Consider the following 15446-nt stretch of genomic DNA (forward strand, 5'->3'; position numbering starts at 1 on the left):
GGGAGAGTGGAGGGAAGGGAAGGAGTTTCTAGGAAGAGTCTGGCTCCTTTATTAGGATAGCAAGAAGACCAAACCCCACAGAGCACAAAGGTGTATGCTAAACTGAAAATGAGATTTAGATAGGAGGGGTGAGGCCGATTATGAAAGGCCTGGAAAAATCAGACAAATTATTTAGAGACTTTAGAGGAACTGTAGGTGGCAAGGCAAGGAGAGGCACCTGGAAGTGATAGTTGAAAAGTTTTAAAAAGATTAGATGGACATAGAATGCTGAAGATTCCAGAAAGGGGAGCATCTCATTCATTCATTCATTCATTCATTCAGGAAACGTTTACCGAGGCCTTCTAAGAGCCAGGCTTGGAAGGCTAGCTAAGAGGCTGCTCCAGTCTGCAGGAGAGGAAGGGCAAGGTTCTGGATTCAAACACAGATGGAGGGATCTATATACCTCACATTTCAAAGGTTTTGATGACTCATTGACATAAAGGAGAAAGGAAATGAAGGAAAAGATAAAGAAACTAATTCTAAAGGTTCAATCAATATCAACATGACTTCCACCTTTATTAGGAACCTCAAAAAGCAGTAAGAATAAAGCATGTGAGGGGCTTTGAGGATGTTGAACAGTCAATAAATAACATGCCCCTCCCCACCCAAAACCTGTTCTTTATCCTGTAGGTAGGAAACTTCACTGAGAAAAACCATTTCTTTGCAACTAAATGCTGAGTTCCCTCGGCAAGGAAGACAGACCTCTGCTAATTCAGACAGGCTCCATCAAGGCTCCAACACATCCCTCCATCATCTAAAACTGAACGGGTCTCATTTAGACACACGACTGCCCACTCCTGCCCAGCCACCAGTTTTGACTTTGGAGAAGGGGCACAAAGCAAAGTGGAAGGGGAGGGGGTAGGAATAAAAAGCGTGCAGGGTCACTGCAGAGGGTCGGACCTTAGGGAGAGGGCAGTGGTACAAGATATCATTTTACATAAAGAATCCCCCCAGCACAGCTCTCATTTATTTCTACACCCACTTCTTAGTGTTTTGCAATCACTGGTCCTTAAACAGATAGGAAGGCCTTGAAGATTCTGTACCAAATCGTAGTGCTTTGTTCAGAAACTATTTCAAATGTGCATATTTATGCATACATTAACTCCTAGCGCTGCTAGCATATGGTTGAGACAAATTCTTCTTAATTATTTATACGTTGACTACACAGATTTAAAGCTCATTTTAATTTTATATCAAGCGGTAGTACAATTCACTATTGGGGCACATCCAGGGAGCCCACTCGTTGGAAAATGTGAGAAGTGAACACTGTGGCTATGAAACGTCTATTGCTGTAAAGAGCACTCCAGGACAAGACCAAAACACAACTGCCCACACCTTAGAGAAATCTAGCCCCGCGTGCAAAATCCAAGGTGGTATTCTCTTAGTACAGCCAAGCTTTAGCAAAAACAGGTCTTTATTTAGTTGTGCGTGGAGATGAATACTCTTTTCTGCAGAAGGATGCATTAAGCTACTTGTATATTTAAATGTAAAACCTCTTAATTTTAGTGTCAAAGTCAAACTTTAAAAGGTGCAACACTAAAGAAACTCTTGTTCTGCAAACTCCGTCATCATCCCTCTGATAACATGTATTCCCATTAGCAGGAAAGAAATCAGAGCAGAAAGAAACCCAGTGAAAAATGGTTGCACATAAATGTGTGAGGATTCTTGCTCAGACCCCTTGCGGGACAGCCAAAGGCCTAGTCGGGAAAATTCCTAGAGCAAGTCCTCCACATCCTACTAAAGCGGCTTCAAATCGGGCACGAATCTTTCCCCTCTTTAACACTAAAAGGTAAAACACCCATCAAAATCTTCCAGACTCCGAGGAAACGGGAGTTTTCATGCCAAGAGGGAGAGAGAGACCCACACGACCGCGCAGAGAAACTACAGCCCATTAACCTCTCCTTCCCGCTCCGATCACTCAAGGGGCCATGGACAGGGGTCCTTCCGCAGCTCCAGTCCATCACCCCGAGTGACAGGTCGCTCGGCAGAAGCCCCTAAATCCCTGACCCCACTTACTGGCGCGGCGAACACAGGCGGGGGCCCGCCCCTGCGGTGAGCGCAGCTTCTCGGCGAGTGGGGCGCAGCAGCCCGCTCCGGAAGTGAGAAGAGGGGCGATCCCTGCTAGGACAGGCCGAGGCGTCCGTGCAGGGACGCCCGGGAGGTCCTGCGAGTGGCACGGGCCGCGAGGCGCATGGTAGAGCAGCAGGAACCCGGCCGCTCTCCAGCCTCCAGCTGGAAAACAAACAAAAGGCAGGGAGGCTTCTAGTGGGGACGACTGGCCGCTTTCCCTGGGAAAAGTTACCCTGCAGCTCCCCTCGCTGGCGCTGCGCGTCCCTGCACCGCGCACGGACCGCCCTGGAGCTCCGAGCCATTGCGCTCCAGCCTAGCCTAGGGGCCCGACGCAGCCCAGCGGTCCCTGCGGCCACCAGAACTCGAAAGCGACCTCAGCTTCCTACGCACGCCTCGCTGCCGCTCCGCTGCACCAGGTATCTAGGTGTAGAAGTGGTGGCGGTAGGTGCCCGTTCTCAGAACAGTGCGTTACAGGTGATCTTGGTGAAAATATTTTTCATGGTTAAAAGACAAAAAAAACCCGTAACTGAGGTTGCAAGATATTGTGAAAGAAATCAGTGCCACTGGAGTGTACACTCAAAACGGTTAAGATGACAAATTGTGTTATATATATTTTCCCACAATAAAAGATGTTTAAAATAGAGACGAAACTGATTTTATATTAGCAACTTTAGTTTCAAAGACTGGATTGTTACCCAGGTGGGAAACAGACTGGGTATGCTCTACACAACAGTTGTAAATATGACATTTAACACAACATTTTTAAACACATTCACCTGTATTATAAACATTACTTTAAATCATCCATATAAGGACTGGCTCTGCAGCGCTATGTAAAAAATGCTTTGAGGTCCTCGATTTAAATTTACATAATCGCCCCCAGCCCATTGTTCTGAAACTATTTGGAGACATCAGAATCACCTGGAGGGTTTTTTAAGCCCTTGCTGGGCCCTATCCCCAGATTTCTGGCGCCACTCAGGGGAACTACATTGCCCTAAGCAACACAATTGTGATTCCTAAAGCAGTAACTTTTTACCTACTGTACATCTTTCTCTGAGTTTAAATTCCCCAGCTCTTTACAGTATCAGTTTCTCTCACTGTTTTTACTTTTGAAGTCTAAGAACTGAAGACAGATTGTTTTTTCCCCAAAGAGTCTGTAAAAGAAGCCTGAATCCCCCTCTCTCCTCTTGCTCTTGTCGAAAAAACCTACAAGACAAAAGACAATCAAGCTTTCTTAGACTTGCTGTCCTAAATTGGAAAGGGTATGGGACACTGGGCAAATACACAACATTTATCTATCTGTACAACACACAAACTATGTGGTAAATGAAAATTAAAAAATTATTACCAATGAAATGATAGGGAAATAAGAAGGAGCCTAACATATTTTATGCTATTCCCACGAAAAATGATTTTAAAGTGTCTCAAATTATCAGTTCTAGTCAGATTCAGCTGTCCAAGCAAGTCTACCTAGCACAGAGGGACTATCTTGGCGTAGTTTAATGAGGGTCCTGGCCTAGTAGATGGCTTAGTCCATAGTTCCAGCCTCAGGGAAAATTACCTGTCAATATAATATGAGCTAATACCAGCCTGTAAAGAGGTCTAGTGGATACTGATCTAATGTAGAAAATTAGTTGCTATGAAACCTAACAGCATTTTAATAAACTATGTGCTCAATTTATCATTACAAATACTAATTATTACTTTATTAAACTTTATTGTTCATTTGCTAGAAAAATAGAAATCATCTCTGCTAATTGACGAAGATATCTCAAATTAGCACTCAACACATTTAATGAAATATAGTTCTGAAAATATTTCAACACCTCATTCTTATTTTTTATAGCTTGGTAATCAATTTTATTATTATTTTAAGTATATTTTATTGATTACAGTTGTCCCAATCTCCCTTTGTGCCCCTCTGCCCCGTACCCACTTTCCTCCAGCAATTGCCACCCCCACCCCTTAGTTCATGTCCATCGGTCGTGCATCTAAGTTCTTTGGCTTCCCCCTTTCCTATACTATTCTTCACCTCCCCTGTCTTTTTTGTTCCTGCCAATTATGCTTCTTGATCCCCACACCATTTCCCCATTTCTCCCCCATCCCCCTCCCAGTGATAACCCTCCAAATGATCCCCATACCTATGATTCTGTTCCTGTTCTGGTTGTTTGCTTAGTTTGTTTTTGTTTTTATTTTTTAGATTCATTTGTTGATAGTTGTGAGTTTGTTGTCATTTTAATGTTCATAGTTTTGATCTTTTTCTTAAATCAGTCTCTTTAACATTTCATGTAGCAAGGGCTTGGTGATGATGAATTCCTTTAGCTTTACCTTGTCTGGGAAGCATTTTATCTGCCCTTCCATTCTAAATGATAGCTTTGCTGGAGAGAGTAATCTCGGATGTAGGTCCTTGCTTTTCATGACTTTGAATACTTCATGCCAGACCCCCCCCCCCACCATCTTTCCTGTAAGGTTTCTTTTGAGATACCAACTGATAGCCTTATTGGAACTCCTTTGAAGGTAACTCTGCTTTTCTCTTGCTACTTTTAAGATTCTCTTTATCTTTACCCTTTGGCATTTTAATTATGGTGTGTTTTAGTCTTCTTTGGGTCCAACTTGTTTGGGACTGTCTGTGCTTCCTGGATTTATATGTCTATTTCCTTCACCAGATTGGGGAAGTTTTCTTTCATTATTTTTTTCAAATAACTTTTCAATTTCTTGTTCTTCCTCTTCTTCTTCTGGCACCCCTATGATTTGGATGTTGGTACATTTGAAGTTGTCCCAGAGGTCCCTAAGCCTCTCCTCATTTTTAAAAATTCTTGTTTCTTCTTTTTGTTATGGGTGAATATTTATTTATTCCTTTTGTTCCAAATCATTGGTTTGAATCCTGGCTTCCTTCCCTTCACCGTTGGTTCCCTGTATATCTATTTTTTATTTCACTCTGTAAAACCTTCACTTCTTCCTTTATTTTCTGGCTACATACAATCATTCCTCTGAGCATCCTGATCACCAGTGTTTGAACTCTGCATCTGGTAGGTTGGCTATCTGCATTTTGTTTAGTTCTCATGGGGCTCTGTTCTGTTCTTTCATTTGGGCCATATTTTTTCGCCTCCTTTATTTGGCAGCCTCCCTGTGTTTGTTTCCATGTATTAGGTAGAGCTGCTTTGTCTTGGTAGTGGGGCCTATTGTAGTAGGTGTCCTACAGGGTCCAGTGGCACAACCTCCCCTATCACCCAAGGCACACCCTTCATGTGGGCTGAGTAAACCCTCCTCTTGTAGTTGAGCCTTGATTGCTGTTGGCAGATCAATGGGAAGGATTTTCCCAGGCCAGTCAGCTGCAAAGATTGGCTCTGACTACTTACCACCAACCTCTGCCCTTTGTGGAGGTCAGCTGTGCAGGGGCAGGGTGGTGGTCCTCTGATGTGGTCTGTAGCTGTCCACTGGGTGTACTGGTCCTTGAGGTTCCCAGGTGCTGGCCAAGATCAGCCCCCACCTATGTTTTGCCCAGGGCACCCTGCCTGAGCTATAAAACAATCTGAGATGGCTGCTACTTGTGCTGGGCTTTGAAATTCCCAGTGGAAAGCAAGCTGTGCATCTAAGCTGGCTGCTGCTAGTGCCCCGCCTGGAGCTCACTGAGGGCAACTGTTCCTTGTTTGATAGAATTTAGGAAGTTGTGAAGCAACCATTCATATGGAAAAGCAGCTGGGGTGGCCCCATAAATTGGGTGGGGTGGAGTCTCTGGATCTCCAAGGCAGGTCAAGTAGTGTCAGCCAGCCAGATTGATGGAGTCTCAGATATGGCACCAGCTTGCTTGCCTGGTGGGGGGAAGGTTTAGAAAAGGGACAATGACCTCTGCTTGACTTGTTGCCAGACACTTCAGTTTCTCCCTGTGTACCACTGGTGCCTTTCAAGCTCCTCGTCCAGTGCCGGATCCCACAGGGAATAAGTGAGTAGGTGAGTCCGTGTGTGGGTTCTTTAAGAGGAACTGCTTGGGGTACAAGCAACCGATTCAATCCCTGCTGGTTTTTACAACCAGGATTTGTGGGGACTTCTCTTCCTGGCACTGGAACCCTGGGCTGGGGGCCCTGGTGTGGGGCTGGGACCCTTCCCTCCTGAGATATCCCTCCTGAATTTTTATCCATCACACATGGGTGAGAGAGAGACCATCCAGTCATTCTGTGTCGGCACCCCTCCTACCTGTTGATGGATGTGGTTCCTTTAATTCCATAGCTGTCAGACCTCCAGTCAACTTGATTTCTGACTGCTCTGAGTGATGTTTTTTCTGTATTTATTAGTAATTTTGATGTGGTTTTGCAGAGGCAAGACTGCAACTCCCAATACCTCATTCTTTATTTGCAAAACTGATCGTTTGTATTCATGAGTCACATGTAATTTTCTTCTATTATAAATTTTTACACCTAATCTTTCTCCCAGATTTAAATTTCAAACTCCTTTTACAGAGATCATTGGGAGGAAAATCATCCTTAAAAGACCTATGCCCTAGTCTCTTTTAGAAATTAAAAAGTATTAATTTTTTTGCCTCCATTTAACACGAAGGTAACTTTTTAAGTAGGTGATTAAAGGTGCAACTAAAAATACCAATCCGAAGGGAAGGTCCCAAGATTATGACAGCAGTTGGGCTTCCATATTATAGCTATTCTTCCCCCACCCCACCCCCCTTGTTTGCCTCTATATTTCTGCCCAAGACTCTAACATCTCCAGGATAAAATAGTGGATAAGAGATTTAAACTCTCTGAACTCCTTGAAAGTGGTCTTAGAATCCTGATTAACTATTAGTACCTCCTTAAATGTTTGCTGAATGAAGGTAAGAGGCTTTAAAAGACTGTAGGTTTTCATAGAGCATGCAATAATTCCGTATTTAAAGCAATGCAAAGTGTGTGAAAATAATATATCGCATGGTAAATAAAGATGCCTGTTGAAGTGAAATGCGGTGTTTGGTATTTAGGTGGAGCAAGTACCCTATATAAGTTCGGCGCTCTGCGAGAACAGCGGACTGCACATCCCAGAGTGCATCGGGGCGCAGGCGGGGCAGGACTCAGCAGGACTCAGGTTTCAAGGCTTTCTCTTGTTGCATGACGGGATCTGTAGTGAGACCTTGCTTGCGGTGGCTGAGTTTACCTCCCCCCACCCCGTCCCCCCCCACCCCCAAACGCGTCTTTTCCTCAATCTCTAAACCCCTGCCTTGAAAATGTTTAGTTCTGGCCCTGGCAGGGTGGTTCAGTTGGACAGAGCACCCTTCCGCTATGCCAAGGTTGCAGGCTGATCACCTGTCATGGCACATAGAAGAAACCAAGGAATGGATAAATAAGTGAGACAGCAAATTGATGTTTCTCTCTCCCTCTCTCAAACCAATAAAAAAAAAAGTTTAAGCGTTAAAATAGCCCGTGATGTAGCGGTTTCAGCTTCCTTGCATTCCTGGCAGGCGGCTCCAACCACAGTCTCCATGGACCGTGTAGTGCCGGTCGAGTGCCCAGTTTTGCTCCTTGGGGCTTCCTGCCACACCGTCCAACCTTTAAGTTGAGTTGCATTGTTGAGATAATGGTTTTTCAAGTTTGCTTACGCGCTCCCTGGGCCCACGAAGCAGGTGGAATGCGGGATTCCGCAAATCGGTGACCCCACGCCCAGTTTGGCCTCACGTAGCGGCGGGTCCCCGCCCCCTGGGCCGTCCACTGGGCGGCGCGCGCGGGCCCGGGAGTCAGTCGCGCGGTGCACGCAGGCAGCGCCAGGCACTGCGCATGTTCGCTGCGCCGGCGGAGGTTTCCGCAGCAGAGGGGCGAGCTCTGCAGCGGCGTGTGGGCCCTCGGCGCCCCGTTCCCGCACGGCCTTCGGCCCCCGCCACCCACGGGTGTTCCTCCGCTCCCGGCCTCGCCGGCCGCAGCTCCAGCGCGCCCCGATCTGGCCCCCTGTCCCGTGAAGATGGCTGCCGTACGCCGGGCCCGCAATTACTGCCGCTGCCTGGTGCGCTTCTCCGACCGAGAACTCTGCTAAGCCCCGCTGCAGCAGACAGGCAGGAGTAGACACCCAGACACCCAGCACATCTCCTCAGGGGACGGTGCAGAGGGGGTGCGGAGAGCCCCTCCACCGGCGGTCAGCCCTCCAGCATGGTAACCTGCGGAGGGGGAAGGGGGAAGGGGGATTTGCGAGCGGGGGAGGGGCTGGCAGGCCTGGGGAAAGGGGCCCCGAAGGGGTGGAAGGGGCAGGGAGGAGTGGGAGGAGCTGCATGGCTGCTACCCTTTAGGGGACCTCTGGCCCAAGAGGGAATGGGGGGGGATGCCAGTCCTGACCACTCCCCGGCTTGTGGATGGGAAGAGTAGTTGGTCTGCAGGACGGCCGAGAAAAATACCTCTTCTCGACCCGCAGAAGACACTGAACCCATCTGGCTCTTCTCAAGGGATTATATCGAAGCAGTGAACGTAGATTGGGGTGAGCCGGGGCAGCGTCTGAAATCGGGAGGGAGCCTTGGCAAGCGGAGACACTTGTTGATTGCTCCCCCTCTGGAAAGCCGAGCGCGCGGAGAGGCCTAGGTTTAGGAAGCACCTGCCCCGTGACGCGCCAGTGCCCTGGATAGGATGTTGGCAGGCGGCCCTGGCGGCGTGGGGTCACGAGGATTGTCTCAGCTCACAGCCGTGAGGGCCGAGAAGCGTCGGTGCGGTCCAAATGCAGAGGCTGAGCTAAGGTCTGCAAGTTGACAACGCAGATTCCATAGGACTATTGGGGGCTGGAATATGTAGTCTCCGCCCTGTGCTGCTTTCCTTGGCTTTAGTAAATTGTCCATCCGAGAAACTAATCTCTTGGGTTGCATGAATCAAGGGTGAAATGATACCAAACTAATTAGCTTACAGTAGACACTCATGTGTTGAATAAATGAAGGACTGAATGAATTCATTAATCGGGAGGATTAAAAAAGCAGTAATTGACTGTGTCCCTAAACTTTCAGAAGTAGTTCTCTGACCGGGATTAAGCACTTAACTTTTTATATTTCATTAATCCCATGTGTAAAACAGGAGTAAAATGATGACGACATGAGCTGTTTAAGTGAGAGGTGAGGTTTAGGTCAAACTTGATTAGGAAAATAAAATGAAAATCTGGGCGACAGCTGAGGACCTGCTTATTTCAACTGGCATTTGAATTGAAAAATGTAGTAAAACCACAAATTTGATAGTTTCTTGTTTTTGTCAGAGCATCAGAATCAAAGTAGTAATGGATTAGAACTCCATTATACCACAGGAGTTCAGGGAAGAAGAAAGATGGTGTCTGTATTGTAGGCTCCAGGTTTCCTCATTCTTGAGCCATGCATTATATATTCACATGGAATTTACTTACTAACTCAGCCATTTTTTGAGCACCTCTTATCAGCCTGGCATAGTGCTAGTGCTAGACCCTGTACAATACTAAATTTTTAATATAGCCAAACCTGTAAGGTGATTTGTGGCAAACTTGTAATCCTGGAATGTCACTTATGAAAAAGGGACCTCAGAGGTCACCAAATCTAATACGGTCTCTTTAGAGATGAGATAGCTGAGGCTTGCACAGACCTGCTATGAATGAAGCAATGTGTTTGGCCTGAGTATGCAAAGGCGAATGAGATGTTATCTTTGTTCCCAATGCACTAACTCTAGCAAAGAGACAAAAATAATTTCAACACAAGTCTAAGTGCCATGATACAAGCACAAGTGTAATGGGAAAACAGAAGAGGGAATTAAGAGGATCAGAAAATGCTTCCTACTGGGATGATTCCTGAGCTGAATATTGAAGGAAGAGTAGCCACGTGAGGAAGAACGAGCAGTCATTCCAGCAGCACACGCTAAAGGACGGAACTGGAGAGAGCAGGGGAAGCTCTTGAAGTCAGTGTAGTACGACCACTACTTAAGAGGTAGAGAAGGCTGTTACTAAGAGGATACCCCAAGGAACTCAGATTCCCTTTAATTAGCTGTACTTAGAGTTTACAGTAATAAAGCAGGTCCTTATTTGAGGAGAGAGAAATACATTTCTCAATGGGATCTATAAATTCAAAGTCCTTTACTGTGTATTTTCCTGTTAGTGATGTTCTTAGTACAGAAAGCTCCCAGTTTACAGACTCAAAAAATGAAATGTATTTGACTCTACGTCAGTGCTTAAATGTTCTAGTTTTCTAGGAAATCCTCTGAGTTTTGGCCTCTCTCTCTGTTTTTTTGTTTTGTTTTTGTTTTTTGCTGATTTGGCTTTTACAGTGTGCCAAGCGCTTTACCGTATACTAACTGGTTCAAGTCTTAAAGGCACCTCTGCTTGAGGTCTGGTTGCCAGAGATAAGATAGGAAGCAAGCCTTATTTATGTTGCACTATATACTTCAAGTATGTATCTGGTTGCTGTATTCAAAGATACGTGTGAATACAAACATTTTTTTCTGGAAACAAATTACAACTCAAATTGGCAGTTGTGAAACTTGCCATCTTTGGAATGAATAAAATAAATAAGTTTTATTATATTTCTAACTAACCTTCAAGGCCATTTCCCTGATTGCCACATTTCTTTATCAGACTGAACACATGAAGTGTTGAGCAAGTCCCGTTTGCTAATAAGTCTGTTACCTAACAGACTGAACCTAGGCAACATTTCATCTTCACTGGAAGGTGGGGTTCAGTTTAATTTAGCAAACATTGAGAACAAAAGGATAAAATGAAAGGAAACTGATATGAGACCTTTGTTAAGCTCCAAGCCATGTACAGTGATTCCAGTCCTGCTTTATTCCATTTTAAGTGAATATATAAACATCTGGATTTATAAAAACAAAATAGAAGGGCGTCTTAAACATTCACTATTGTGTGTCTTTTATTTATGAGCTTTCCTAGTACATTTAAAATATTAACCGACAAAAGTCATATTCACATATTAATAACATGCCAGTGTGTAAAAGAAGGGACATCCATATGTGGATTATATGTGGTCTTTTAAGTGACTTGTGAAACAAAAACTATTTGCCGAACTCTATACCACACTAAATGTTATTTTCTAAAGCAAAATTGTTCCTTTTAACGACCTACCAAAACATTTTAAAGTAGAGCCCAGTGGAGTTGTTTATTCCACATATTAAAAAATTAAAGTAGCAGGTTTTTCTGATTGGAATCATTGAACTTCCCATGAAGAAGATGTCTAGAGAGAAGAAAGTATATATTTCATTGGGCAAGTAGCTGAATAGGAGACGTAGATTTCAAAGAGAAGCCAATGTGCCTACAGCCCTGATTGTTTTGGTTGTTCCCCCTTCAGGCAGAAGCTGAGGAAGATTGTCACTCTGATTGTATCAGAGCAGATGACGATGAAGATGAAAGCCCTGCCGAAGCAGATCTGCAGGCATGTTTCTTCATCGTGTGTACAATTTCCATCCCATTGCTTTCCATGGATAAGCAGGAATTGGTCATAATTGTGAAAAATTATAGGTTTGTTTGTATTGAATTTAACTGCATTTCTTACCAGTTTATAGACTACTTAAGTTATAACTGTGTTATGGATTTCTTTTTCTGTAAAAAGATTTATCAGTAACTGCTGCTGTGTAGTTTAGTATGTGGGTTGAAAGTGTTCAAACCTAGGCTTAAACATGACTGAAAACCCATCACCTCAAAGAAAAAGATTGACAGATTCGACCACCTAAAAGTTTAAAACCTGTATATAGCAGAAGATGTAATAAATCTGTCAAAAGAGAAATAATCGGCTGTGAAAACTGTTTACCACATGTGGGCAAAGGATTGATAGCTTCAGTATGTGTGTTTGTGTGTATGATATCTTTATAAATTAGCAAGAAGAACACAAGAGAGAGATGAATGGACAGCTGATGGAAAAAATAATAGAAATGACAATTACACATTTGAAAATATGAGTAGCCTCATCAGTAATTTTAAAAATACAAGTTAAATCTGCAGTTGGTTTTTCCTCAGTGGTCAGATTGGTGGATAATGCCCATTGCCGTCCAGGCTGTGAGAATCACCATGTAGTGACATCAGAGTGTGAATTGCTGCAACGTTTTTGGAAGGCACAGTAGCAATATGAGTCAAAATGAGAACATACATTCCCTTTGAACCAGCAATGCTATGTCTAAGAAAATAATCCTAAAGAAATAATGGGGCCTGGCTGGTGTGGCTCAATGGATTGAGTGCTGGCCTGCGAACAGAAAGGTTGCTGGTTCGATTCCCAGACAGGCAGGGCACATGCCTGGGTTGTGAGCCAGGTTCCCAGTTGGGGACGTGCAAGGGGCCACCAGTCGATGTTTCTCTTCCTCTCTCCCTCCCTTCCCCTCTCTCTAAAAATAAGTAAATCTTTTTTTAAAAAAGAAAGAATGGAGAAATTGAGTAAACACGTGTGTACAAAAATGTTTACTGTAGCATTGTTTATATGGAAAAATTCAATACAACCTAAATGTCCATCCTTGTGTTAAGTAATGGTGCATCCATACATGACATGCACTGCAGCCGTTTAAAAGGATGAGGTAAATCTTCGTGCATTGAAATAGAAAAATATTCACTGTAATTGGTTAAGTGCATCTTACTGAATTTATGAGCTTCATAATGTTTATTTGGAATGTGTTATCAAGTAGGCGTAAAGAGTGCTGCTGAAGATGCTTTAGGTCAGAGGTATATGTGGTAGATGTAGGAAGGCGGGAACCAGAACCACAGCCATGTACAGCATGTAGAGAAAACATTTTTTAAAACATGTTTTATATATACCTTAACAGAAAAAAACAGGACTAATATCTGTAATCCTATTGGCAGTGGCCTTTAAGAAAAAAGCAGACTTGAAGAGGACCATGTAGGAGGTTTTTTAAGCAGTACTGTTGGGATGACACCACAATCAATGTATAGATCTGTTCTATCACCTCAAAGGGAAGGGAGGGACGGAGGGAAGCCAGAGTCGGGTGGAGTTGAGCTGCTATCCAATCTTGATGGACCACCTTTGTTATTCCAGAGGAAGTTCTGAGGATGGAATACCCTTTGAGAGCCTGGCTTTTTCAGTCACTGATCTCTGGGAAGGGGCTTTGATCTTGCTGGAGGCAATACCCCAAGAGGCCTGACAGCTGTAGGCTGTTTTTCAGTTGCTGTCCTAGCAGTTGAAGTAATCAGAGTTTTATTCCTGAAGGAGGAACTGGGCAGCACACCCAAGTCCACCACACAGGGGACTTCACTTTTTCCATATTTAAAAAAAAATTTAATGATACGTATTAGAAATTTTTTTTTCTCACTACAAAAGACAAAGGCTGTTAAAAAATATTTTGGGCTTGCATAGAGAATTTTTAGCAGCAATTTCAACATCTACGAGACGGTGTACTCCAAGTAAACAAATGTGGAAAGCATCTAAGTTCAGTCCCGAAGTGACGGCTTATATTTTTTACCCTAACTAAAATTTGGTTTTCCCATACCGTTAGATTTTTCTTGTATAGACAATCTGATTTTAGGCAAAGTTTCATAATTTCTTTAAAGTTTTAGGCAGAAAATTATTTTAGAATAGGTGTTTAATGGTATTAGTAACTTAAAAGACAGTGATTTCTGGTCTTAGAATATGTGTACACGTGTGGGAATTGGTGTTGGACCTAATGACAGATTGTTCCCAAAGTGAGCTACTCTTTCTCGATGAGCCCTAAAGTACTTTCTTCCCCTAGGCACAACTCCAGAGGTTCCGAGCTCAGTGGATGTTTGAACTTGGCCCAGGTGTAGGCTCTGGCAATTTGGAAACTCGATCTTGCAGAGCGGGAGCCAGGGGTTCTTTCCTGAAAGCAGTGGATACCAAAGGAAAGCAAGAAATGGCAAAAGAAGAAAAGTTAAGTATTATGGACATTGTTCTTGAAAAAACTGGCAAGTATGCCAGTTTATCCATCCCCCTACTGTTTCTAGATACTTGGGATGACGTCACTACTCCTTACGGTCATCTTTCTTACAGGTTCACTATCTTCATGGAACTCTCTTTGGTAACTTACAGACCCCTGAGATTCATCTGGTCTCTAAAAGATTAATGCCTCTAAATTTATTACAGAACGGAAAAATCATTCCAATGTTAACATCTTTCCAAAGGTTTTAATGCAATATTTTATTTTGAATTGAACAAATTTATAATGATGCATTAACCTGGAAAATTTTCAAAGTCCTCACACTGGAAAAGTTTTGAAAGCTGTCTGATTATTTGTTTCTTTCCTACTATTTATTTGCATGAAGTGGGCACAGCACGCCCTCTTATTATTCTATTCCGTAGAGGCTGTCATCCTTACACCATCAGATCCAAGTTTCTGTTTACAAGCAGTTTGCCGTTAAATAATTGACACTACCATGATAATCCAAAACTTCCATGTTTACTGTAATTTTTAAATAATTGCAGATTCACAGGTAAAGGGAACTCTCCGACACCCTTCTCCCATTCTCCCTCCATGGTGACGTTTTACACAGCTAGAGTCCTAGGAAATAGACATTGCTACAATCCGCGGGGTTTATTCAGATTCCCCAGCACTTTTCTGCATGTATGTATATAAATAGTTCTGTGCAATTTTATTAACGTGTAGCTTCATGTAAGTGCTGCTCAGGATACCAAATTGTGTTGTTACCACACGGCCTCTTCTTGCTATACCTTTACAGTTATACTCTCTCCTCCTACCCTCCTTCCCGGCCATTCCTAACCACTAATCTGTTCTCCTCTTCTATCATTTTAATATTAAAAAACATTATATAAGAGGAATCATACACTTTTGAGGTTAGCATAATGTCTCTGAGGTCCCGCCAAGTTCTGGTGCTGAGCAACGGTTCGTTCCTTTTTGGTGCCCAGTAGCATTGCGTGTTATGGACAGACCCCGTCTCTCAGCTGGTCACCAGTGGAAGGGCGTTTGGGTTGCTTCCAGCTTTTGCCTGTCGGGTATAGAGCTGCTGTGACAATCCATGTGCAGGTTTTTGCGTGAACCTAAGTTTTCATTTCTCTGGCCTAAGAGTGTAATTGCTAGGCAAGCGCATCTTTGGCTAAAAGAACCTGCTAAACTGTTGTGCAGACTGGACCATTTTATGTTCCCTTCAGCCCTGTACGAGTGATCCAGTGTCTCTGCATCCTCGTCAGCATTTGGTGTTGTCATTACTTTTTAATTTTAGCCATTCTGATGGGTTTGTAGTAAAACCTCATTGTAATTTGAACTTATATTTCCTTAATGTCTAATGATGCTGAATATCATCCCATGTGCCGTTCACATCTTGATATCATCTCTGTGAAATATTTATCTTCTTTAATTTGCTTATGTTTTCACTGTTGAGTTTTGACAGGTTTTTTGTTTGTTTTTTTAATATTCTAAATACAAGTCCTTTGTTGAACATGGGGCTTATAA

At 43.5% G+C, this 15446-nt stretch overlaps 1 protein-coding gene across 1 annotated transcript in view; it reads left to right on the plus strand.

Moving 5' to 3' along the window:
- Window positions 1–7683: 7683 nt before the first annotated feature.
- FBXO9 (F-box protein 9) overlaps window positions 7684–15446 on the plus strand; it is a 28810-nt gene continuing 21047 nt past the window's right edge. The window contains 5 exon segments of the mRNA XM_053913793.1: window positions 7684–8126; window positions 8128–8170; window positions 8173–8231; window positions 11372–11455; window positions 13752–13908. Coding sequence (XP_053769768.1) covers window positions 7863–8126; window positions 8128–8170; window positions 8173–8231; window positions 11372–11455; window positions 13752–13908 — 607 coding nt within the window. The 5' untranslated portion in view covers window positions 7684–7862.

The sequence above is a fragment of the Desmodus rotundus genome, chromosome 11, assembly GCF_022682495.2.
Source record: "Desmodus rotundus isolate HL8 chromosome 11, HLdesRot8A.1, whole genome shotgun sequence".
Classification (NCBI taxonomy): domain Eukaryota; kingdom Metazoa; phylum Chordata; class Mammalia; order Chiroptera; family Phyllostomidae; genus Desmodus; species Desmodus rotundus.